General features: G+C 38.2%; 1 protein-coding gene across 7 annotated transcripts in view; it reads left to right on the forward strand.

The window, feature by feature from the left end:
- Positions 1-27187, forward strand: part of LOC117402816 (HEAT repeat-containing protein 5B-like) — a 77791-nt gene that overhangs the window by 38072 nt on the left and 12532 nt on the right. For all 7 annotated transcript variants that reach the window (XM_059024393.1, XM_059024398.1, XM_034004310.3 and 4 more), the window contains exons 27-33: positions 8736-8915; positions 11945-12182; positions 13803-14057; positions 20657-20784; positions 24196-24340; positions 25037-25309; positions 25580-25804. In XM_059024393.1, coding sequence (XP_058880376.1) covers positions 8736-8915; positions 11945-12182; positions 13803-14057; positions 20657-20784; positions 24196-24340; positions 25037-25309; positions 25580-25804 — 1444 coding nt within the window. The remainder of the gene's footprint in view (positions 1-8735; positions 8916-11944; positions 12183-13802; positions 14058-20656; positions 20785-24195; positions 24341-25036; positions 25310-25579; positions 25805-27187) is intronic.

Raw genomic sequence — 27187 nt, forward strand, 5'->3', positions numbered from 1 at the left:
CTGTCTGCCTTGAAATTTCTGCCTGGGAGAGACCTTGCTGATGCAGTATAACTACCTTGTGTCTTGTTGCTGTGCTCAGTCTTGCCATGGTGTATGACTTTTGACAGTAAACTGTCTTCAGCAACCTCACCTTGTTAGCTGAGTTTGGCTGTTCCTCACCAAATTTTATTCCTCCTACACAGCTGTTTCTGTTTCAGTTAATGATTGTGTTTCAACCTACATATTGAATTGATGATCATTAGCACCTGTTTGGTATAATTGTTTAATCATACACCTGACTATATGCCTACAAAATCCCTGACTTTGTGCAAGTGTACCTAGAAGAATTGATGCTGTTTTGAAGGCAAAGGGTGGTCACACCAAATATGGATTTGATTTAGATTTTTCTTCTGTTCATTCACTTTGCATTTAGTTAATTGATAAATATAATCTATTAACATGTCTATTTTTGAAAGCATTCTTACTTTACAGCATTTTTTCACACCTGCCTAAAACTTTTGCACAGTACTGTATATGCTCCAGTTCAATATCAATCGAACTCAACCTAATTTTCTTAATATTACAGAAATAAATGTATCTTGAATGGCTAAGAGTTTACCATAATAATGCGTGTTACAAAATAAGTACATTTCGTTATTTTCAGATAAAGGGTTGTTCACTAATACGTTTAAAAAAAATAGTGAAAATATTTCACACAGAACAAATCGCAGCATAAACTCTTTAACCACCTAGTTGTTTGTCCAAATAAAATCATCAATGTAGTTAAAATTTTCATAAGTAATACTAAGAGGTCAATTGCATTTTGAATAACCCTACTAATGTAAAAGACTGGTATTGTAGCTGCTGTTTCATAAACACTTGCAAAATACCCCAGGAGCCCAAGCCAACACATTTTTTTACTGGTGTAATAATTGATCTGTTCACCCACAATGACAAAATCTACAGATCACTTCTTAAAAATTGATTGAAAACAATGCAGTTCCGTCCTCAACCTCCTTTCATCTGGTAGTGTTGATTGTGCCTATTCCCAAAATCATGCTGCTGTGGTCTGGTCTGCCCCATTTTCATTTTTATGAATTTATTCTTTAAAAAACCAAAACATTTTTAACCAAACTAACTCCAAAACATCTATTCAGGATGCAAATCCTGATGTATTAAACTTATCAAACACGTCTAGAGCTGATTAACTTGGTTACATGACGTAACAGCGAGTCCAGAACCGTGACGACATCATCCATGAAGGACATTACAGCGCTAACCATTACAGCGACTGCCCATGACAGCGCTACGACATCACCATGCCAAACTACAATTCCTATAAGACTGCGAAGTTCAGAAAGCGTCATTTACCAGGAAATCGGACACACAACGCAGTCAGCGCGGGGTTCACCACAAATTTTCTGATTGCAGAAGACTATTTTTTTTTTCACTGTTCCCATACATCTCCATCATAACTAGACTGGTAAATACGTTAAGTAAAACCTCCATGCAATAAAAGCGTGTTTCCACAAGCATTTTTTATGTAGTTGGGCTGCATATCGATTTATTTGGTTTTTTACTTGTTGCAAAATGATATTCAGCACGTGTTTTGATATACAGTGGTTTGCGGAAGTATTCACCCCCATGCAAAGTTTTCACATTTTGTTGAATTACAAGTAATTTATGCACAGTTTTTCAAACAGACTTTTTTTATTCAAAGCTGTAGTGGTTAAACTGAACACTGTTATATGAGGTTAAATGTCAGTAAAACTTGCTAAGAAAATGTACAAAATGAAATGTACTTGTTGCATAAGTATTCAGCCCCTTAAGTCAGTACTTGGTAGAAGCACCTTTTGCAGCAATTACTGCTGTGAGTCTTTTTGGGTAGGTCTCTACTAGCTTTGCACATTAGGATGGTGAAACTTTTGCCCATTCTTCACAGGAAAATTGCACTAGTTCTGATAAATTTGTTGGGGATCATCGATGGACTGCAATCTTCAGGTCTCGCCATAATTTTGCGATTGGATTCAAGTCAGGACTTTGATTGGGCCACTCAAGAACATTAATTATCTTCTTGTTCAACCACTCCAGTGTGGCTTTGGCTTTGTGATTCAGGTCATTGTCCTGCTGAAATGTGAATTTCCTCTCCAGTTTCAGTCTTGGCTGACTCAAACAGGTTTACCTCAAGGGTTCGCCTGTACTTTGCACCATCCATTCTCCCCTTTATACTGACAAGCTTCCCAGTCCCTGCTGAAGAGAAGCATCCCCATAACATAACGTAACGCTTGGAATTCAATTTTTGTCTCAACTGACCACAAAACGTTTTTCCACATGTCTGCAGTATCATGTACATGCTTTTTCGCAAACTCCATATGTGCTTTAAGGTGAGGCGTTTTGAGTAATGGCTTCTTTCTTGCCACCCGTCCATACAGGCCAGCTTTGTGCAGGGACTGGCTTATTGTTGATGTGTGAACACTGACTCCCATCTCAGACACAGAACTTTGCAGATCTCTCAAGGTCATTTTTGGCTTCAGAGTGACATCCCAAACCAGTTTCCTGCTTGCCCAGCTGCTCAGTTTGGGAGGGCTACCTGATCTGGGTAGTGTCTGGGTGGTATGATGCATCTTCCACTTCTAAATAATGGATTTCACTGTGCTGAGAGGGATAATCAGCGCCTTTGAAATTTTCTTGTACCCTTCTCCTGCTCTGTGCCTCTCTACCACTTTATCCCTGACTTGTTTCGAAAGCTCCTTGGTCTTCATGGTTGCTTTGTTGGATCACTATGTGGATATGCAGTTTGAAAGTCTTTATATACCTAGGGAAATTATCTACAAGTTAACACACAGGCTGAAACCATTTCACTAATTTTGTGATCTTTCAAACAAATCATTTGCATGCATTTTTTAACGTTATCAATGTGGAGTAGTTTGTGTAGAATCTACATGTAATGTGTAATTTGACAGTGTTGTGGAGTATGCTCGGGTGCCAACAAAATGTGAAAACTTTGCAGGGGGGTGAAAACTTCTGCAAACCACTGTGTGTGTGTGTATCTATATATATATATATATATATATATATTGTAATAGATTCGCAACTCACACGGTTCGTTGCCCCTTTAAAAATAGACCCAATACACAGAAATGGATTTTGACAGCGCGGTTGCGCAAAATTTTTAATGAACACAAACATAAACAAAATACAAAACAAAATAAACACCTAGCTCTTTACGAGCACTAACTAAACAAACAGGAACCTAAACTATAAATCAGGACAGCTAAGCTGTTTACCTGGAACACAAAACAAAATCTTCACCACGAAACAAACCACACAGGTTTACACTACCTTTCTTCACCCGACTGCTCGGAAGCAGAGCACCTATCCTGCTTCCTTCTCTCTCAGCAGCCGCGAGCAAACTAACTCTTTCTCTTAAGTACCCTGCACCTGGTCCTAATTTACAATTGTTTCCAGGTGCCGGGAATAACTAAGCAATAAAATAATTAACAAAACCAATTAAACAATAAAGCAATACAATCAAACAAAACAAACCCACACATTTTACTGCAGGGATGACTCCAATCCCATCCCCACTGTGTTACAATGTATATAAATAATAATAATAATAAAAGCTTCTGCTCGGGACTCAGATACAGGGGAATGGAGAAGAGCCAATGCGTAGGATATGTATGTGTGACAAGAATGGCTGAGTGGGTGACGTCAGACCAGAAGACAGGAACACAAACGACAGAGAGATGTGGAGTTTGGTGGAGCTGAGCGAATGCTTTCGCTCAGCATTTAATGAATAAACAGACAGAAAATAAACGTTTGTAACAAAACACAAAAAACAGGACACGGCACTTGCGCCAAAATAAACAGACATACAAAACGACTAACCACTAAACAGACGGTGCAGGACAGACGAACAAACACGGTGAGTGAAAACACTTATCTTTACGATTTTACTTTACTTTTACTTTATAATACCCTCCGTCTCCTAACCCGTTCTCCACTCACCGAACACCAACCCCCAGTGAGTGAAAACATGCAGCTTTTATGCAGTTGTACCGAGATTCGATTGCTAGTCAATCATTCAATTGGAATCTCGGTACAACTGCACGTGAATTAATTAAAGTGCAATTCCCCGTGCTCACATATTACTTTTTACTTGCACGTGATGTGATGTGCCATCCCCGTGCCTAAATACAAATATACAATTTACACACACGTGAAACACAGACCGCTTATATCCCGTGTACCAATGCCTATACACCAACATTTACACACAACACGTAACATATAACACACACAGGGGGGGCACTTTGCCACAGTATGTTACTGACGTGTTGTTTTTAGTTCTACATTCAAATATAGTTAATTGGTGTCTGTTTAGTAAACTATTTCTGAGTGTAACCTGTGTAACCTGTGTAACCTGCACACCTCCTTACAGTCTCCTTGACAGTCCAGTTAAGGATTTGACAGAGGGCAATTTTAGGTGTATGGACACAAGCTTAAACATATTTTCTACAATGTAACTTTGCAATGTTATAGCCCAGATTAAGTCATGTTTCCTGAATTCGATAATATTTGTTTGACATGGTCTTAGTACTGCAGGTACCAAACTATTGTATATGGAGAAAAAATAAAACACTATGTGGATTTAACTTTTTAGTCTATACATTAGTTTGTATCATAATTGTGTATTACTTTTGGCTGTCTCACTGTATATATATATATATATATATATATATATTTTATATATGTTGTATCGATCTATCGATCTATCGATCTATCTATCTAGTGCCTATAGTAAGTATTCACCCCCTTGGACATTTTCACAGTTTATTGTTACAACCTGGAATCTTGATGCATTTAAATGGGATTTTTTTTTTTCCTTTGATTTACACAACCTACTCAACACTTTTAATGTGTGAAAAAATGGGGGTGTGAAAAAACAAAACAATTACAAATAAAAACCTGAAAAGTCATTACACTCCTAAATAAGCTCAGGTGCAACCAATTGCCTTCAGAATTCACACAATAATTTAATTTAATTTCCAAAAAACAAGAGCAATAATTCTTGCGCACACATTATAAATCCGAGATTCGAGCTGAAACAGAAACTTAGCTGCTTTTTCAGGCCAGTACATGTGGCTATGGTAACAGTTGAAATCGAAGTTGCCAAGATATTGCACACTGCAGGAGTGCCAAAATCAAACAATCAAATTCAGCTCAGACTGAGTAATAAACATACAGGTAAAATTTAAAAAGTCTGTTTTATTTGAAACATAAAGAAAGCATTGTATTCCTGAAAATTGAGCCTGAATTTAGTTTCTGGTAGTATACTAGGAAATATTCAGCATTTTTGTCAGATATTTTTCAATACGCTTATTATTACTACATATTTTGTCATCTTGTTCAGACTCCGTAGTTTCATTTACCATAATTGAAAGCTAACAAAGTCTTTTCACAGAAGTTATATATTTTATTTAAATTTTACATACATTTTTTGACATTAATGCGGCATGACAAAGCAAGCCTATTATGGCATTAGCATGTACATGTATTTTCTGCAAAATGGAGACCCTGTTTTGCTCTCCAATGCAATTAAAAACTGTTTTCTTGGAACTTAAGGTTAAATTGTTTTACATTAGAGACAGTATATAAAAGGAAATAAAAAGACATAGCTAATAGTACGTAATAGTATAGACATACCAGTAGGCTACAGAAGACTTGGAAGTGCTACAAAAACTTGTATAACGCTAATGTGATGTAAATTATGCGTAACACAGTAAAACCCCACTAGTTAAAATATGTATAGTTTGTAATTCAAACTATTCTCAAATCGCACTTCCAATGAGTAAGGTTTTCCATACTAACATATGCAAAGTTGCCACTGTTTACCCTTTAGCACAAGGAATGAAAGCAGAGCAGAACTGAATTGAAAGCTCCAAAATGCAGATGATTCTAAAGTGGTAGATACCATTTAAAATCTTCCTAGTTGTTGATTTTTGCATATCCTTTTATTTCACTATTTATGTAGAACCATTAATGGAATTTCAAGTACACATTGTCTGCTAGGTTCAGTAAGATGTCTAATTTTATTAATATCGTTTACATCATATTGGCTTTGGCTATTACATTTTCTGGTATTGGTATCCATATCAGTATCAGCAAAATCAATACTGTCCGACCTCTAGTATTAACCAAAGTGAAAACAAAAAAGCAGTGCTTGAGTCATATTAAATGGTGGCTAGCTTCCATAAATCCAACAAGAGTATGTAATCTGCTGCATTTTCTGTGGGAAGCTTTGGCCACGCTTAATGAAATGTACTAAAGAGTTCATTCTAAATCCTTGCTTAGAGTAAAGTCAGATTTCTTACAATTTGAAACTATTTGTGGGAATGACTCTGTACAGGATCCCTTTGTAAACAAGCCAGGGATTAAAATATGTCATGTTAAGATGGTAATCTTATTAAATTTGCAAGTCTTCTGACCTTTCCCAGTATTGTTGGAGTTCAAACTTCTCCTTCTCAATAGGTTTTGGAACCGCCATAGCTTAAATATAGTTATGCATAATCAAGGCGAAAATCAGATAATGTACATAAACTCCTAATGTTCTCCTCCCCCACATCTACAGAACTGTTTTCTTGCATTTATAGAAGTTTACCAAAGTAAAAGCATAGCAAAGTGTAATAGCACATAGCATGGTACAACATAGGTATACAGTGTAAATCCCAGAGAGGTATGGTAAAGCATATAAAGAATCATTGCAAACCACGATAAGCTATGGTAATGCATAGTATAACCAGGGGGAAAAGCATGGAACAACTGAAAAATGACTTTGAAAACTTACCATAGTAAATGGTATTAAGTATTCCTGTAATATGGAAAATAATTGGAGAGAATGGAAAATCTATGTATTGAAATCCTTGAAGTACTATACAGAACACAAAGGGGGTCATGTATCAAGATCAACCGACGCAGAGGCAAATTGGCAGAGTGTAAAGTAGCATTCTGCCGGGGCACAAATTTTACCCTATCCTGAATGTATCAACTGGCCCAAAATTAATGAGGCACGGCATAAGCTGCTAAATTTAAATGCCTAAATGCTCAGCCCATTTGGAGGTCATTTCTGCTTCTCCAAATGAGCTTCCTCGTATTACTCGATTTTAGGTAGCTCATTTGGAGGGGAGGCACTATTTACAGACTAGTGTGAAAATCTGTGCTACGGAAGGCCCATTTGGAGGGGGAGGCTCAGATTTTCAGAACACTGGCACTGCCTACGTGCGAGCGGTGCCTGGTTCTATGTCAGCCCTGATTTTCGTCCAACAAATTAAAAATAACGCCGCTGCTTAGCTGGTATCAAGCTGTAATTTCATCCTCTGGGAGATCAAAAAGGGTAATGCGGACCCTAAACATTCCCTCCCTTCTTCTCAGTACTCTCCCCCTGTTCCTGGGTTGCTCAGGAAGGTTAGGAGCCTGCACCCTCCATCATAAGAAATACGTTGTGACTGCTCCCATAATGCTGCTTCCTATCAGCTGCTTTCTGACTTTTTGTCTGCGCCCAAGTAAGACCAATTTGAAATCATTTGTGGACCCTTTTAGAGCCAGCGAAGCTATTCTGACGCTTAATAAATCTCATTTTAATATCACAGACTTAATTTACAAATGAGCCCCACCTACAATTTGCCTATGCCTATAATTAAGGATTGACACACCTTAAAATGCATGGCCGGTAAACGCTTAATGCATGACCCTCAAAGTGATAAATGTTGAGATCCAAAACAGGATACATTTCTCAATGGGTAAACCCTCAATTACAGTGTCATGCCAGATCAGCAATTACACAAGATTATATGTATGATTTTAGCCATACAACAGACATGAGGCTAAACAGAAAGTAGTAGAAATGCTGTAAAAGGAGAGACTGTGGTAGAAAGCAGGGAAGTCATGGCAGGAGAATATGGAATAAGGCAAGCAACAATTGCCAGTTAATCATTTTTATAGGGTGAAATAAAGGCCAATTCTGTATCAAGCTTTAAATTCTTTGTAGTTCTAAAATATTTGTTTGTACTTTAACTTTTTTGCCATTATTGTAATGATATTACAATTGATAGTGTATTAAAATATAATTTTGTTTGAGTTCGATATTGAACTGTGCAAATAAAACTATAGCCATTTTGTTTACCATAAAGCTTTGAAACATGCTAGTATCGGATCTCATTTATTGTCTGTGTTTTCTTGTTGTTATTACTTTACCACAGTGGTAAATACAAAACAGATTAATATGCATATGTAGTATGTTATAATCACAAATCCAATTACAACCCCATCCCAATAAGCAACCACTTTAAAATCCAACTTGTTGCTAAATTCATAAAGCCGGAATCTCATGGTTTTCCGGCTTCAGATTGTACTTTAAACACCCTCGTAGAAATGCACAAATTTTAGTTTGCCTGCAGCCAATGTGTATTATTTTTACTTGATGTGTAGCAGTGGATATTTGGCATGATTTTACTTTGTAAATGAGTAAGCATTTGGTATTGGCACCAAAAGTGTGAATTGACAACCCAAGAATACAAGTAGTAGTTATAAACGGCTTTAGTTCACTCCAAGATGATCCAGTAATAAAATTAAATTTAAAAAAAAATCAAAATTAAAATGAGGTAAGATTAGATAGGCACAGTTTTTCCATCTTTTAAACCCTTGCCCTTTCCCGCACAGCCCTAGTATTAAGTTCTGTGTTTACGTGGCTGCAGGTGTGCAGTACTTGGATCGGCAGCGGAGTGGTGAGCGACCTGAACGACCTGCGGCGAGTTCACAACCTGCTGGTGTCCTCCCTTGACAAGGTGCAAGCTGGGAAGGGCTCCTCCAGTCAGCTGTACAGTGAGAGCGCCACCACCATGGAGAAGCTGGCTGTCCTGAAAGCCTGGGCTGAGGTAAGCAGAACACTACACCAACATAATCACCAGCTTTGTGTCTGTGATATATACAGTAGAGTCAATTATCCGATTATCTTTAATCAACCATAGTGTCTAATCAACGAACGCACCTGTAATCATGTGATGAATTACGTGTGGTGTATTATGCACACAGCTTCTGCTGCTAAAACAGCTACGAGATTTGGCTGCCAAAAAAAGGACCAGCAGACTGAGGCAAATAAATGTTACAGGATTATTCAGACCACACAAACCTTAGATGGAGCATTGTGTGTTTTAAATTGTTACAGTTAAGCAAATTAAAACAGTCGCCTCGTTCTTGATTTTTCTTCTATTTCGTCGGTAAAGAATTCTGTGTGTAATAGTACAGTTATTACAATATTTTAACATTGTCAGTTAGTACTGAACTCTCTTATTTTTAATTGGAATATGTTCAACAATAATAATTTTATTTGTATAACAGTTTAACTTTAAATGATTTTATAACATGTATTTCTAATTCAGGTATTTCAATATAGCCGTCTCTTTTACAAATTGTAATTTTATTTTACTCCATTGATATGCACAGAAAGCAAGAGGTTAATTTTTAATTAGGCACCTGCTTGGTAGCAAATGCAACCTTGAATATTAAAACTTTACTTTTGATATAGACTAATATCCTCATGCATTTACTAAAGTTATTATATTAAGTTTCTTTCTCACAGTCCACAGTTTAAACACTTTAGTTTTTTCTCTTACTATAGTAGAACCACAAACCTATTTTAGTTAAATTATTTTTGTCATATTAACTGTGCTCCATAGTTTGCCATTCTGTTCTCGCTGGATCGGAATGTTTCAGGACTCAGTTCCAAGATGCTTTTGCCTGATAAGGGAGGTTTGGAACTTTCAGCAGGTCGGTCTGACCTTACACATTCACTAATAATTCTTCTATTGTTATACTAGAATAAACAGGAATATGGAATCCTACAATATTCTCATAGACTAATACAGAGTACATTATAAAAAAAAAATCTAAATAGTGTGTTTTAACAATTTGTTTAAGATTTCTGCTGACTTTATATTACAGACTTTAAAATACATTACAGTCTTTACAATATTTGTTGCAGTTTCACAAATGTTCAATTTGTATCCTAAAGAATAACCTGCTTTCAGTAGCGGTGACAGTCTTGGGTCAGTTTCTGCTCTCAGTGAGTCTGTCAGAGCCACCACAGGTGCCTGATACTTGCAAAACTTCAATCTTGTTAGCTGGGCTCCCATCTCAACATTCTCATTCACATCATCAGTGAGAAGACTTCAAATAAATTAAGCTGTTTCTATCAAAGAGCCATCCATCTCTGCCACATACACCTTTCACTCCAAAAAGGTGCTCGCACCTTGTGCAAGGGAAGACAAGTTTTAGGGTCACTCATGACAGTACTAAGTAGTTGTGTATGTTAACTTTATTCTATACATTATTAAAGGTACAGTAATTGTTATTAATACCTGTTCTACTATCCATACAAATCAATTATGCAGACCAGTATCTGTCCCAATTAGTTTGGATACTTTTAAATGGATCTTTGGATTTTCAGTATAAATCATAAACTGTAGGTTTTTGGTGCTGGAACCTAGAATGCATTTTAATGGAGTGTTTATGGAAGCTCCTGGTGTGGTTTATGTTGTATTAAACAGTGTTTTTATTAACCTTTGGAAACACTAAAGTATGACCAACATATCCCTTTAAATCATTGGTAAGCAACCTTGGCTCTTCTTATCCATCCCACTGCAGGACTTTGTTCCAACCAGACCTTTAGTTATTTAATTGACCTTGAACAGAGTACCCACCGGGTCTGAGGATGATACGTTTAATAATGTAATCAAGATTGGTTTGATATTTTTATTCACACATCCTTAGTCATACATTTTTTGGCAGCATTTTAGGGTTAAGGTTAATATCATGGATTTAGGAGGTCAGCTTCTTTCACACAAATCTTAGCCCAAAGCTCAATGAAAGCCTGGTTGCCTAGCCACATTTCCTGAGAATTAATTAAAAGGGCGATTTTTATATTTGTTATAGTTTTGGTATACTGATTTAATGTAAAATAATTTAATCACCCAGAAAACAACTAGCTTAATCTTAAAATTTGAACAGCCATTGGTCAGCACTAATCACTTTTAAATTTAAATACTGTACTGTAAATTGATATTGTGCTGTAACATACTGTCACCCGGATGGCTTGTCAGACCAGGAAAGAGAGACAGTACTGTGAGTGAAGTGCTGGTGAGCATATTTATTAAAGAAATAAATGATTTAAACAAAGCAGAAACACTTCACAAAATGGCACGGTGACCAAAATAAACAGACAATAATTAAACGGAGACAACCAAACAAGTACCGTGCTGGTTTTGACCCAGCATGCGTAGAAATTGTTTTAAGTCTTTATCTTACTGTCACTTTCTGTCCACTCTCTCATTTGCATGTCCACTCTCATCAACCCTTTATGAGCAGCTGCTTTGCTTTTATATACTTGGCCATCTCCCAATTGGTAATTACTTAATTAATTTGAGAGATGGCCACGTTACACATGAGTTTAGCTGGATGTGGGATTTTAACCCCATCCATGCTGTAAAATAAAAATAACAAAAACAGCGCTCAAACACCAGTACATTTAAACACCAATAAAACCACACCCTGTGCACAAGTACATACATACACTCAAATCATAAAATAACAGAACAACACAAAATATGCACAGGGGTGGGGTTTACCCCTTCACACATACATTTGCGGAATGTATGGAATACAAAACACCAAAAATACATAATACCCATAAAGTACTGTTCCTTATTGTTTGCATAATCACCAAGTATCCCAGTTGCCTCATGCTGAGATAGTTTGCCAAATGCAGGTATGATCTTGGCGACTATCAGTTTAATGTATACTGATCTAAAAACATATATGAAGCATCCACTTCTCTAATGAAGATTGTATTCAGGCAGAAATTGGAAGCAGGGAAAGCTAATATTGTACCTAATTCTTCTTGCCTCAGGTTTATATAGTGGCTATGAAGATTAAAAAGGAAGCTGAGAATAAACCACAGAGAGAGGTGAAAAGCAATGAGGAGGAAGAGGATGACTTTGGAGCAGCGGACGTGCTTCCTCCTGATAGCCTCATCACCCTGGTTCAGCCCGAGCTGCCTACTCTCAACCACCTCTGGCTCGCTGCGCTCAAGGACTACGCTCTCCTCACCCTGCCAGCTGAGTTTGCCAGCCAGCTGCCCTCTGATGGTAGGTAACTTTTATGTCCACCAGGGAACATTTTATTTTCCACAGGTGTGTAAATATAATGGCACTAAGTGCAGTATGTTTTTACTACAATATACAGAGGTGGTGCACTCGAAAGCATCATGCCACAACATGTCCAAGGTGTGTATACAAACGCACATAGTACTGGCTGATTTCAGATGATTTTTATCATTTTGGAAACCTTTTTTATTTAGTACTCAATAGGTAGCCAATACTTGAAAAGTTAAAAGTTATATTATTGAATTAAATTGGTCCACTATAGCAGTGTTTCTCAACCTTGGTCCTGGGGGCCCACTGTGTCTGCTGGTTTTCATTCCAGCTGAGCTTAATTTGCTTAGACCTTTTTAATTGTTTTCAGCTGTTAAACAGTTGTAGAGTTCAAGCTACTTGTAAGATGTTATAACTAACTTGAAATTTGCAACTGTTAAGAGCTGAAAACAATTAAAAAGGTCTAATTAAGCAAATTATCAGTTCAATTAAGGGTCGAGTTAAGTAATTGAGAGCTCAGTTGAATGAAAACCAGCAGACACAGTGGGCCCCCATGACCAAGGTTGAGAAACACTGCACTATAGTATTGCAGAAGCTGGTGAACAGACAATAATGTCCAGACCAAAAACCCACATTGTTCCAATAAACATTAGCAGCTACTAATTCAAATTATAGATATAGCAATGGAATTAAGGTCTGTACACCAGATCTGTTTCAATATCTAAATTAAATGTATACTGAATTTACTATAATATCATGTGCTTTTCTTAGTGTACATCACACTCTAAGCCCATAATTGTCAGACAATAGTGATGAGTTGATTTTAAATTAATTTCAGTTTGATCCGTTGTTACATGCACTAAAATGACGGTGAACCGGGATACAAATAACAATTGGACATTCCAAATTGGGGTAAAAAAAAACATTGTCAACAACTAAAAAAAAAAACTAAAAAAAAACACAGTTGCTAGGGGGCTCCCGAGTGGCGCATCCAGTAATGGCGCTCAGCGCGGAGTGCAGGATGTGCCCTATAGCCTGGTGATCGCAGGTTCGAATCCAGGCTATGTCACAGCCGACCGTGACCGGGAGTTCCTAGGGGGCGGCGCACAATTGGCTGAGCGCTGCCCGGGTAGGGAGGGCTTAGGTCGGCAGGGGAATCCACGGCTCACCGCGCATCAGCGACCCCTGTGGCCGATAGGGTGCCTGTGTTTCTTCAGTGGAGCTGCCAGATCTGTGTTGTCCTCCGGCAGTATAGGTCTGGTGGCCTTGCTGTGGATCTGCAGTGCGAAAAATGACGGCTTGGCCGGAGGACGCGTGTTCCAGCTCCGTTTCCCGAGTCGGCGGGGGGGTTGCGAGCGGTGAGCAGAGGATACAGATAATAATTTGGCATACTAAATTGGGGAGAAAACCGGGGTAAAAAATTGGCGACGACTAAATTGAAAAAAAAAACAAAAAACACACAGTTGCTTGATGTACACGTATCAACATTAAGTCCATAAGATCTTGCATCTCAGGTATTGAAGCATGAGAAATAGACAGTAATACTAGGTCAAAGAGTAGAGTCTGGCTTGACCCAGTTGATTTGTTTCTTGCTAACTGTCGACCCTTTGACAGGAGGAGCATTTTACACTCCTGAGACGATTGATACAGCTAGACTCCACTATCGCAACTCGTGGGCTCCCATACTCCATGCTGTGGCAGTCTGGCTCAACAGCACAGGCTTCGCATTGAACGACCCGTCCGAAGACATGGCCACCAGTCTCCAGAGAGGTCCGGCAGCTGCTGTTCACAGCCAACCCTCCAGCAGTACGTCTCCAGCTTCCAAAACCCAGGAAGATGTTGTCAAGGACAGAATACATCTTCTCTTAGGTATGGGTGAACTTAATAAAGGCAATCAGCAACAGAAAAATGTTTTTAAAATGCAATTCATCATATAAGATGTTTTAATGGTTTTTCCTTGCAGTTTCTAAGTGGTTTGCCTCCTGGACTTGATTTAAAATGTACATTATAGGCTCCCGAGTGACGCATCCGGTAAAGGCGCTCTGCGTGGAGTGCAGGATGCGCGCTATAGCCTGGACATCGCCGGTTCGAGTCCAGGCTATTCCACAGCCGACCGTGGATGGGAGCTCCCAGGGGGCGGCGCACAATTGGCCGAGCGTTGCCCGGGGGGAGGGAGGGTTAGGTCGGCCAGGGTGTCCTCGGCTCACTGCGCACCAGCGATCCTGTAGTCTGGCCAGCCACCTGCGGGCTTGCCTGTAAGCTGCCCCAGAGCTGAGTAGTCCTCCGACTCTGTAGCTCTTGGGTGGCTGCATGGTGAGTCCGGCATGTGTTTGTCTTCGCCCTCCCGAGTCAGCGCAGGGGTGGTAGTGGTGAGCTGAGCTTAAAAAAATAATTGGCAATTCCAAATTGGGAGAAAGTAATAAAAATAATTGGCAACAACTAAATTTATTTAAAAAAAAAAAAAAAAGTACATTATACAGTTGGAAACAAAAATATTGGCACCCTACACTTATACCACAATTCAAGGAAACTTTAAGGACTAAGGATTTAGTCAACTTTAAACATGTCAATAAAACACAAAGCAAAATATAATTTCTAGTAATTTACAAAATAGTCTTTATCAAAAAACAAAAAACTTCTTTCATTTAAAGTATTCATTCATGACAAAAGTGTTGGCACCCGTTTTAGTATTTTGTGTGTCCTGATTTTGCTTTTTTTACGGCTTTCACATGTTTATGATAATTCTTAGCCAGTGAAAGCTTAGTTGAAATCTGGGCCTATTCTGTCTGTATATTTCCTTCAGCTCAGACAGATTGTATACACAATGTTTGGCTATAGCTTTTTTCAGATCAGTCCAAAGTTCTAGTGGATTGAGTTCATACTTCAAATAGTATGCTTGTACTTTGTGCAACGCAATACAATTGTTTTCATAACAGAGTTATCACAAAGCACTGAACAATTAAGAATAAGCCAAATCAAAAAGGTATATTTTAAAAATCGAAAGCGAGTCAGCCAAGTGAATACTCTTGAGGAGTGAATTCCAGTTTGGGAGCGTAGAAAAAGCTTTTCCACCCATACAGACAAGGCGGAAAGAAAGAATAGAGAAGTAGACCTGAGTTAGAGGATCGAAGAGAACAGCCCGGAGTGTACGGCCTCACCAGCTCACAGATGTAATCAGGGCCAAATTCCCTACAAGCCTTATAGGTCAGAGGTAGGACTTTAATTATCTGCTTAACAGGCAGCCAGCGTAAGGATGCCAAGACAGGGCTAACGTGCTGTTTTAGTTTAGTTGGTGTTAGGAGGCGGGCAGCAGAGTTTTGGAGAAGCTGAAGTCTTGAAATGGTAGAATCAGGAAGGCCTATAAAGACAGAATTACAATATTCAATCCTGGAAGAGACAAAAGCGTGACTCAGGATCTTCCTTTTGAGAGAGCATGGGTCAAATTCTAGAAATATTCCTAAACTGAAAGTAGGAGGTTTTTGTAATCGCACGGATGTGAGTCAAAAGAGAGCTCAGAATAAAACATAACTCAAAATCCTTGTTGCAGATTTAAGTTCAAGTTGATTGTCATCAAAGGACAGTGAAAAAGAAGAGTATTTTCTCAACTGATGTCAGGATCCAATCAGCATAACTTCAGTTTTGCCTAAATTTATTATTATTATTATTATTATTATTATTATTATTATTATTATTATTATTTTATTTCTTAGCAGATGCCCATTTCCAGGGCGACTTACAATTGTTACAAGATATCACATTATTTTTACACATTATTTGTACATACAATTACCCATTTATACAGTTGGGTTTTTACTGGAGCAATCTAGGTAAAGTACCTTGCTCAAGGGTACAGCAGCAGTGTCCCCCAGCTGGGATTGAACCCACGACCCTCCAGTCAGGAGTCCAGAGCCCTAACCACTACTCCACACTGCTGGCCTTTAGCTGGAGAAAGTTTTTATTTGTCCAGGGCTTTAATATCACTGAGACACAGGGAGAGCAAAAATAGGCATGTTTGTCAGAAGGATTAAAAGATTAATAAATCTGAGTGTCATTGGCAAATACTGAAAAGAAGGGGAGCTAGCAGAGAACCTGAAGAATAGCCACCCATTGTAACAAACTGACAACTAGGAATATTGTACAATGTTTTAATACATCGCAGCATTCATTCAATCTTTGATCAAAACTGCTAAAACACCCCCAATCATGATCAAACCACTTTCATGTTTAACCTTAGGTACACCATAAAAAAAAGGCTTTCCCTTTTTTCTCCAAACATACTGTGGTCTAAATTATGTATTTTGGTCTTTGTCATATGAATTAGTGGCTAATGTTCACGAAATGCTTGCATTTAACATGTTTTCTTGAATTATCTTATATTACGTGTGTTATATTATATTAAGTGCCAATGCTTTTGTCTATGACTGTAAATAGCAGATATGTCATGACATGGCATACAGGTACGGTATTTATGTCATGGACATACACGACTTTGGCGAGTTTGTTGTCCTTCTGCAATCACTGCCGATGACATTAATACTGTGTGACATCTCGTTTATGCCATGAATATTTACATTTTCTATAAATATTAGTAAGAATCCTGTAGCTGTCCTAACTCATTTGAAGGTACTGTGCAGTAATCTATTACTTTTTACAAGGTAGTGCTGAAGTAGATACTACAGAGTTTCCTTCAGTCTTAATATTTGGTATTTAGTGAATATCAACGTTTTGTAAATACGTTTTGTTTTAAATCGTATGCAGTAGGGGTGGGCATGTGTGACTGATTTTAGAAAATTGTTAATCATTTAGAAAATTACTAATCGTATAATTTATCTTTTATTGCAACAAATATAAATGGTATGAACAGACCCATTAATCACTAAGCCTCCCATTACAGCACAACCTATTACTATAAATACATATTAAATAAATCACTATTTCTTTCTATGGCTCTAAATTACACAAGCTCATGACATAAATTTTTTTTTTTTTTAAAAATCAAGCTTTCTTGAAAGTGCAGGGTGATGCCAATACTGTAGCTATGGGTAACAGAGGTGATTGAAATACAAGAAACTACAAAATAAAGGCATTTTATAATTTATTTTAGAATCATTCATATAAACCGCAGTGGTTAATATTAATAAGCAAGGCGATACCAAAAGGAACATGAACAAGACTGCAGCCACGTAAGCTCCAGTCTGATTAGAAAAAATTAAATAACAGTTGCTTGGGGACATTTTAACAAAGTAAATACTAAAACAGTAAAATGTACACTTTGCAATAAAATACTGAGTTGCATGAAGAAAATAGGGACAGTGTTAAACCACCTACGAAACAGCATGGATACACCTAGCTGCAGAAAGAGGCCCAGCCGCAAACCTGAGGCTCTGTTAACTGCAAGACTGAGAGTATGCCTTGCATAAGCAGCAGTACTGTAAAGTACCGGTAAATCACAACCAACCATTACTGCTTGCTACAACAAATGCACTCCAGAAAGAAGCGAATGGCAAACCTGCTGTAATAGCTGAATTGACTAATACATATATATATATATAATATATATATATTGTAAACGAGCCTTGCGGCTCAGGTTCGTTTTGCCCTTTAAAATACTGACCAGACACAGAGATGGAGGGTTTGAAAGCGCTTTTGCGCTAATTTTTGATGCAGAACGAAATCAAAACAAAATACAAAATAAACACCTAGCTCTGCACGAGCACTAACTAACACACAAGAACACCCTGACTACAAGTGGGACAGCTAGGCTGTTTCCCCACTAAAACAGTAAACAAAAACACACACAGGTTTACTACAACACCTTTTCCTTTTGTTTTCTCCCGACTGCCAGGACGCAGAGTACCACTTTCTGCCTCCTTTTTCTTAGCAGTCCTGAGCAAACTAACTGTTTCTCTTAAATACCCTGCACCTGGTACTAATTTAACAATGGCTACCCGGTGCAGGGGATAATTACTAATAAAACAATTAACAAAAACAATAAAATAAATGTGCCTTAAAACGAAACCACACATTTTACTGCAGGGATGATTCCAATCCCATCCCCACTGTGCTACAATTATATATATATATATATATATATATATATATATATATATATATATATATATATATATATTATACACACACTTCACTATAACGAACCCCCATGGGATGTTCGTTGTATCAGGGTGTTCACTATAATAGGGTTTGGCATTCTTCTGTATCAGAATAATGACAAAACTACAAATTTGAATTGAACATCAATATATAGTACTTTTATGAAGATTCCTTCACATTGATCAACATTTAAACAGTATTGTGACAATGTACTCGTGTCACATGTGAGGGTAACCGCATTGCAATACAAAGAGACATGGGAGTTGGAGTTGAAACGCCAGGACAGGCGCGCAGGATTTATTAAACACAAAACAGAAAGTAAACAAACGGGTCATGAGACGCTACCAACGATTGTAACGCACAGAGGACACATACAAAAGACTGTACAAAAACACAGTACAACAACTACAAAGAAAAGGTGTCACACAGGGCGAGCGCTACCCTTACTGAATGAGGCGTCCCGCTCCAGGAACCTGCTACACTACGTAACCCTCACTATACATTACTTGGGATCAGTATTCCCTAAACTAACCTACTTTGAGCCGGTATTCTTACGACTACTCCTGCTTCTTTATATGGCTTTGGCTGAGCATTGCCTTCACAAGTACCATGTTGCAGTGTAAGGGTTGCGTAGCTGTAGTTCCTGCAGAGCGGACGCTGTCCTCCTGAGTGTACGCAGCGTCCACTGTAGCCCAGAACGATCCCCACCAGATGTTTTTGAAATGATGGACGCTCAGTTGAGACCCGGCCACCTGCAGATTGAGGACTGGCACAGCCAATCTCTCGCTACCCTTCCTCTCAACCAAACCTAGCAGGCAGCTCGTCTCAATCGAGCGCCCCTCTGTAAACAATCATTTGGTCAAACATAACAACTCCAAAAAGCACACAAAACAAACCTATTTCCACATATAATTTCCCCCTGTACAGGGCAATCGCCCTGCTACAGGTATGTTTAAAAGAAAATAATGACAAGAAATGAAAAGAAATGACAGAGGAAATAGTGTACACATACATACTGAATACAGTAATTATATGTCCTTTCTTTTAAAAAAAACTTTCCAGCGTTGATTGCTCCTCACGTCCGTTGCCTGGTTGCAGTTTGTGTGAAAATGACAGACAGACAACGATTGCATTCGTCATGCATGATTCCTACTACAATAGGTCATCTTTTGAATTAGCGTTATCTTTGAATTAGTCAACCATGGTCTTTGTTTTCACTGAGAGAATAAAACACTTGACACTGGAGAAAGTTCAGTGTCAGTCAGTACTGAGATCATTGTATCCGGGTCGATCCTGTACGTGATCGTTCTAATAGAGCTAATTTGCAATGAAAAATGTGGTTCTTGCTCCTGGGAGCGTTATAAGAAGGGTTCATTATAGTGAAGTTAGCCTAATATATATATTAGTATATGTTTTGTATTTTAAACTTCTTTTAGTTCATGATATTCCCTGATTTAATATTTACTCTGTACTACATTATTTATAAATCTTCATGTAGCAGAACATACAAGGACTGGGAGGTATGTAATATGATTTGTTATTTAATGTAAACATTAATTTTTATTTTATAGCTGTGCAGTGAAGATTTATTGATTGAGTGTGAACTGTACTTTATTGTGTTGTCTTTAACCCATTAAGTCCCATTGTCTTGGTTTGATGACAGGCTAATTTGTAATTTTTGGAGGATTTGTAACTGGCATCTACCTGTTATTTACATTTTCTCTTTAACTACATTGTTATGATTATATACGAAACATAATTTTGTTAACCACAAAAGATACGTCTAAATGTAATGAATCAAATTACATAAATACAGCTTGTGTCCTGATTTTTTTCAAAGAAATTAATTTGGTAGTTACCGTAATAGGTTAATTGCTGTTTGGAAATTATGCCACCGCTGGGCTTTATACATACTGCACTTCTACTATAGTTCCTGTTAATAAAGAGCTGCTTATTAAAGCAGTGCTGTTTTTAATTTTTTTTTACATATCACTTGAATTCTGGTATTATGTAAGCATTATTTGTTACCAGTGACACGGTAATGTAAAGTTTAATAGTGTAGTTGTTTATTAAGTTGTGTATTCGATCATAAAAATAGCAATAGAATGTATTTGCTCTGCAGTCTGTCACAGTGAAAAAAAAACATCCGTTCACTAAAACTTTTCATGGCGTAACATAAAAATACAGTAACTCACAGAAATTTAGTCACATGAGTGGTATAACAAAATATTGTGTGATATGTGATGTTGTCAAAGGTGTATTTATTACTTTATTATATTTGTGTTCAGGTCAAAATACATGTAAAATAATTTAGGAAATATTATACAATTAACACATTGTACCTGTCTTCCTTTTAGGTGTCAGTATTGAGTTCCTGTGTTTTCCTAGACCAGAGGAACCTATTGAACATGTTGCAGCCTGTCTGCAGGCCCTTCGTACCTTACTGGACTCCCCTTGTGTCAGAACCCACATCGCAGAGGACCAGGTACGGCAACTTAACACCTGCAGAGGCTTTCTTCTTGTTGTGGTATTTATATATTCTACACCTCCCATTTGAGATTCAGCCTTCATATTTCATTTGCAGGGTTATATATCCCTCGGATGAAAGTAGCTAGGGACTTTGACCGCAACAGTGGTCATGTGAATAAGGCTCTAAATGGGCACTTCTTTATGAAAGATTTGGGAAGAGGAAACTAAATTCTCCAATCCCCGAATGGTCACTGTAATTGCTTCTGGAGAAATAATGATGGCTGACCCTTGAGACCAGCAAGCACTTTTCCATCTTGTGACAGATTTTTAGTGCTTGTTGCCTTCAGACTTGGTATCCTCCTTTTCTTTCCCTACCTGCTGATCAATTGGCAAAACAGAAATGGTGCATTACAATATTTCCAATAACCAGTTAAAAATAGTATGGTAATATATTGAAATGAACATACACAAACAAATAGTCAGAGATGTGTCCATCCTGTGTGCCTTAGAGACATGGTGATTATCATTTACAAGAGAGATGTAATGGTTTTGTGTATTAGCTGGGGCAATAAAAAGTAACTCAACAGGGAACAACACTGTTGTCTTGAGGAAGAAGTGAAGAGAACAGTCAGGCTTAGCAAGTGTTCTGTCATTTACCATTTTTATTTCCAACAAGTGCTAATTATTGTCGCTGCAAATATATTTTAAAAGAGTTAGCTGTGGTGCTGCTGTTGAGGATTCTCTAATGTAAATGACACATGCCAAAAGTCAATTGGTTAATAGAGGGTATTGTAGTATTTATTTCTTAGCAGACTGTATCTTACAGGATCAGTTAGGATAGGTTCTACTGTATTCATTACAATTATATGAGTGGAAAAAAATGACTTGGCTACCGAGAGGATAAATACAAAAGCTGAAGAACTGGTAGGCCAATTCATGTCTTATGGCATGATATTCAAGATAAACAAACTTTTTAGATTGTTAATGATAATAAATTTTGTATATATCATAGTTAGTTGTAGTAATACCTTGATACAAACATGTGCCTACTAGTTACATGTTGCAAATTAATCCTTTACATTGTGGTTTTATGTAGTTAAATATAATAAGCAAAGATGTGTGATACAAGTGAAGATAACACAAGCAACATTAGTGTATTTTTGTTTGGTTTCGCAAGAGATGCAATATTGAAAAACATATTTTTTACCAGCTACCGGTACATACAGTGGTTTGCAGAAGTATTCACTGCCCTGCAAAGTTTTCACATTTTGTTGGCACCTGAGCATACTCCACAACGCTTTCAAATTAGACTTTACATGTAGAATCTACACAAACTAATCCACATTGATAAAGTTAAAAAATGCTTATAGAATATAAATAAGTAAGATTTACAGAGAAAAACAGTTTAATCTCAGTTGCATAAGTATTCAACCCCTTTGCTACTGCAGCCCTAAATCGGCTCAGGTGCAGATGATTTGTTTGAAAGGTCTCAAAATTAGTGAAATGGTTTCAGCCTGTGTGTACTCAAAGTGGTTTAACTAGATAATTTCCCTCAGGTATATAAAGACTTTCAAGCTGCAACTCACATAGTGATCCAACAAAACAACCATGAAGACCAAGGAGCTTTCGAAACAAGTCAGGGATAAAGTGGTAGAGGCGCACAGAGCAGGAGAAGGGTACAAGAAAATTTCAAAGGCGCTGATTATCCCTCTCAGCACAGTGAAGTCCATCATTAAGAAGTGGAAGATGCATCATACTACCCAGATCAGGTCACCCTCCTAAACTGAGCAGCCAGGCAAGCAGGAAATGGGTTTAGGGTGTCACTCTGAAGCCAACAATGACCTTGAGAGATCTGCATAGTTCTGTGTCTGAGATGGGAGTCAGTGTTCACACATCAACAATAAGCCGGTCCCTACACAAAGCTGGCCTGTATGGACGGGTGGCAAGAAAGAAGCCATTACTCAAAAAGCCTCATCTTAAAGCACGTATGGAGTTTGCGAAAAAGCATGTAGATGATACTGCAGGCATGTGGAAAAAGGTTTTGTGGTCAGACGAGACAAAAATTGAACTTTTCGGTCTAAATTTCAAGCGTTACGTATGGCAAAGCCCAACACTGCACATCACCCAATAAACACCATCCCTGGCAGCACCATGTTATGGGAATGCTTCTCTTCAGCAGGGACTGGGGAGCTTGTCAGGATAGAGGGGAGAATGGATGGTGCAAAGTACAGGTGAATCCTTGAGGAAAACCTGTTTGAGTCAGCCAAGACTCTGAAACAGGGGAGGAAATTCACATTTCAGCAGGACAATGACCCGAAGCACAAAGCCAAAGCCACACTAGAGTGGTTGAACAAGAAGAGAATGTTCTTGATTGGCCCAGTCAAAGTCCTGACTTAAATCCAATCTCAAATTTATGGCAAGATTTGAAGATTGCAGTCCATCGACGATATCCCAACAAACTTATCAGAATTGGAGCAATTTTCCCATGAAGAATGGGCAAAAATGTCACCATCCTACTGTGCAAAGCTAGTAGAGACCGATCCAAAAAGACTCATAGCAGTAATTGCTGCAAAAGGTGCTTCTACCAAGTACTGACTTAAGGGGCTGAATACTTATGCAACAAGTAAATTTCATTTTGTACATTTTCTTAGCAAGTTTTACTGACATTTAACCTCCTCCTCATATAACAGTGTTCAGTTTAACTATTACAGCTTTGAATACAAAAAAGTCTGTTTGAAAAACTCCATAAATTACTTGTAATTCAACAAAATGTGACATTATTGGTAGGGGGTGAATACTTATATATTACTCAGTCATTTATTTGTTTTGTGTTTTGTTTTCTTTCCCTCCCATTTTAAAGTTCAAAAACCCCTGAAAGACCACACTGTATTTATATTCCAGTCTTCGTGCAAGCCACAGTCTTTATGGTAAATTCAGGGTACAGTGATCAGAATCAAGCAAACAAGACCGAGAGGGGGTGTCAGATAATAGACTTAACAAAGTACAGCAGCTTTCCAGATGTGTAGTTGTAGTAATAAATAAGGGAAGAGTATTGATATTTTGGCTGAGTTTAAAACTGGTGATCTACATATATCTGATTCTAAAGAACCTCTTGGTTAACTTGGGTAAGCCATTCTTTACCAAAAGTTATTGAATGTGTAAAGGAGCTGCCTGTCTGTCTTATGCATCCATACAAGCATCACACATCTGGTTTTGTTTGTATTAAATTCATAAAATAAATGAAATGCATATTGTTGTTCTGTCTGTAGTGACAAGCAACCTTCTAGTGCCTCTCCAGAGAAGAATGCTCAACCATACAGTATATGAAACGTAGCAATAGGCAAACTGGAGCATTGCTTTAAAGGAAAAAGTCAATAATGTCTTTACAGTAAACCAGCAAATGTGAATGATTTTTTTTTTCCCCCAGCTGCTTGGTGTGGAACTCCTGAATGTTCTTCACCGTTTGCTCCTTACCCGCGACCCTCCCTCTGTGCAGCTTCAGGTAACCGGTGTTGTGTGGGAGACCATACGAGCTGCACAGGATGAACTACAAGAGCAAAGACGTGCCAAGTGTGAGTAAAGAATAGTCTACATGTGTGCAAACAGAAGATATACTCCCTGTTGTTAATACCAGATTATCTTGGGTTTAGCTGTTCAGTTATTTGTACCAAATCAACAATGGCTTCTGTGCACTTATATTTTCTCAAACAGTAAATAAGTAAAGTTCACCCAAATATTGGCTTCATAGTGATGACAAGCAAAGCTTCTCTGTCTCTTTCTTTTTTTATATATATTCTTGTCAGTACTTGACATTGGCCCTATAGCCTGAACACACATATATGTTTAAGGCTTTTTACAGCCTTCCTTTTCTTAGCTATTTTCTCAGATCACAGCCCTTTTGACTGTGACCCTCTCACTACTTGTAGGTGCTGCTCCTACAACACTCCTGCTTTTCCACTGTGTGTTCCAGACCCTCAGCTTATATGTCCTGAAGCTGTTTTCATTATTACAACTGGGGTCAATTGCCGAATTACACCAATTGATGCATATAGGTTTTGAGATGCATATTTCAAAGGGAGAGTCTGGTTACTTAATTGATGAAACAGTTTAAACAAAATTCATTTGTGTAAGGTGACACGTAAGCACCAAACATATGCAGGGGTAGTTCAGTACTACTGTATATTTGTGACCGTGACCATCAATATCTTTCTGTATTTGCACCATGAAGGTAAGAAGAAATGTTCTGTTTTTCCCATCCTTTCTCCCAGGTAAAGAGGATGCTAGTGAGAAGGATGCTGCGTGTATGCTTGGGGAGGGAGGGGATACTGGAGGCCTTGTTCCTGGGAAGTCCCTGGTATTCGCTGCCATGGAGCTGCTTGTATTCATCCTGGTTCGACACCTCCCACAGCTTAACACCAAGGTCATGGACTCTCCCAGCCACATGCCCTACAAACCACAGCGACTGCCAGAGGAGAGCGCTAGGCTGGTGGCAGCAACTGTCACCATCTTAGCCGACCTGCCATCGCTGTGCTCCCCAGATGGTAACGTGTTGCAATCCAGTGCCTTAAGTCCTGCATGTCAAAGCAAGGAGAAGTTGGGCTTTTTTGAATTTGTAATAATGAACCCTTTTAAAACCTGGGTTACTGTAGTCTGGCCGGGCGCCTGCGGGCTTGCCTGTAATAATTGGTAACAACTAAATTAAAAAAAAAAAAAAAAAAAAGTCTATAAACCTATTACAGCTGTAGGTACTGTATATCTACTATTGGTTTCAGTTTGAACATTTCAATCTATTATTTTGTTTGTTTCTGCAGGAAGCATGACCATCCTACCCACAATTCTTTTCCTGATCACTGGCGTGCTAAAAGAAACCGCGGAAAAGACAGCAGACAATCAGGTCCCCCCTCCTGTCTCCGCTGCTCTGCAGGGCATCAAAACCATAATAACCTCCCCATTGGCCAAGGTGGATAAAACCCATAAGGAGTGGACGGCTCTCATACGAAGCACTCTGGCCTCTGTCTTGGAGTATTCACAGCCAGGTAGTTATCAGAGAGTACTTGTAAGAGGAGAAACTTCTAGTTTGGGCCATGCACTGCTACAGGGATTGGTGCAAGGACCCTTGCAGTTTCTTTTCTACAGTAATTACCTAGGTCAGATGATGATAATTTTCATTCACCACAAAGCTGATGGTAGTGGGCAACACATTTTCAGCAACTCTAGAAAGGATTTAGACAGATGGATGTTAAAACAGGTCCACCAAGAAAAATACCTGGTGTTGTAATAGACTCATTGCTGTCAACAACCACATAGTGTGGGAAAGCAATTAAAAAGGCAAACCAACTGCTTGGTTATACCAAAAGTGTAGGTTATGAGAAGGTTGTATAACCTATATGGCTGCCATTTTGAGGTCACATGACTGTTCTGGTATATAGAGCGCTAAATTTAAATATTTGTTATACAACTGTATGTCCAGTAAACATGGATGTCAAGTCTCAAGGTTTACCCGTGAAACTCGGTTTTTCACAACTTTAAGAGTCTCACGGCCGTGCAGTGGATTCTCACATTTATGCATGTTCAGTTTGTTATTGTTTGTGAGGCTGCAAAACCCTTTATACATGATACAGAGGTAAATCCAATACAACTGTCCAAGCGTATTGTTTCATTTTGGGGGAGTGCAGGGGGCGGGTCATCATGAAGAGGTGTACATTACCATTCTGTATTCCTGTAACTGCTACGCAAACTCCCCCTTACTCCAAAGACAGAATTGCCTTGTTGTCTCAAATTGACGGTTTGTCTGCGCAAGCCTTCTATGTTTCTGTACACAACACGTCATTACTCAAGTAGAATCGAAGGTGTCACTGTCTCGTTCACGCAGAAATTACCACTGAAATAAGAGAAATGGAGATCAATGAGAATTTAATTATTAAAGTTAAAAAATATAATGTTCTTTATGATGCCAATGTCAGTGATTATAAAGACAATAAAAAGAAAGATGTCATATGGTAAGAAATAGCAGAACAATTGGAAATTGATGGTATGTCTATCTCTTTTTTTCACCTTAATTTTAGTCAAAGTGACAGGGAGCGCCACACACTGGTTTCGTATTTCTGTAAAATGACACTTCTCTGTTTTAATAATTTTGACCGATAATAATAATTACATTCACACACTAACTGAAGATTTTATTAAAACTGATCCGTTCCGTCACCAGCACTTCCCCCCCCCTCCCCCCCAAAACAAAATCTAGTGATAGGTTAAGGTTTTTCATCAATCCCAAGGTTTTTCAGCAGGGATCTCACTTGTGTGAACACTTAGGAGTTGACATGTCTGAGTACATACAGTATTCATGCTTCGGTTTTGTTTTGTTTTTTTCACCAGAAAAATGGATAAAGTAACTTGTCACCAGAGCTAAAAAAAATGAA

Source organism: Acipenser ruthenus, chromosome 5 (genome assembly GCF_902713425.1).
Source record: "Acipenser ruthenus chromosome 5, fAciRut3.2 maternal haplotype, whole genome shotgun sequence".
In the NCBI taxonomy this organism is placed as follows: domain Eukaryota; kingdom Metazoa; phylum Chordata; class Actinopteri; order Acipenseriformes; family Acipenseridae; genus Acipenser; species Acipenser ruthenus.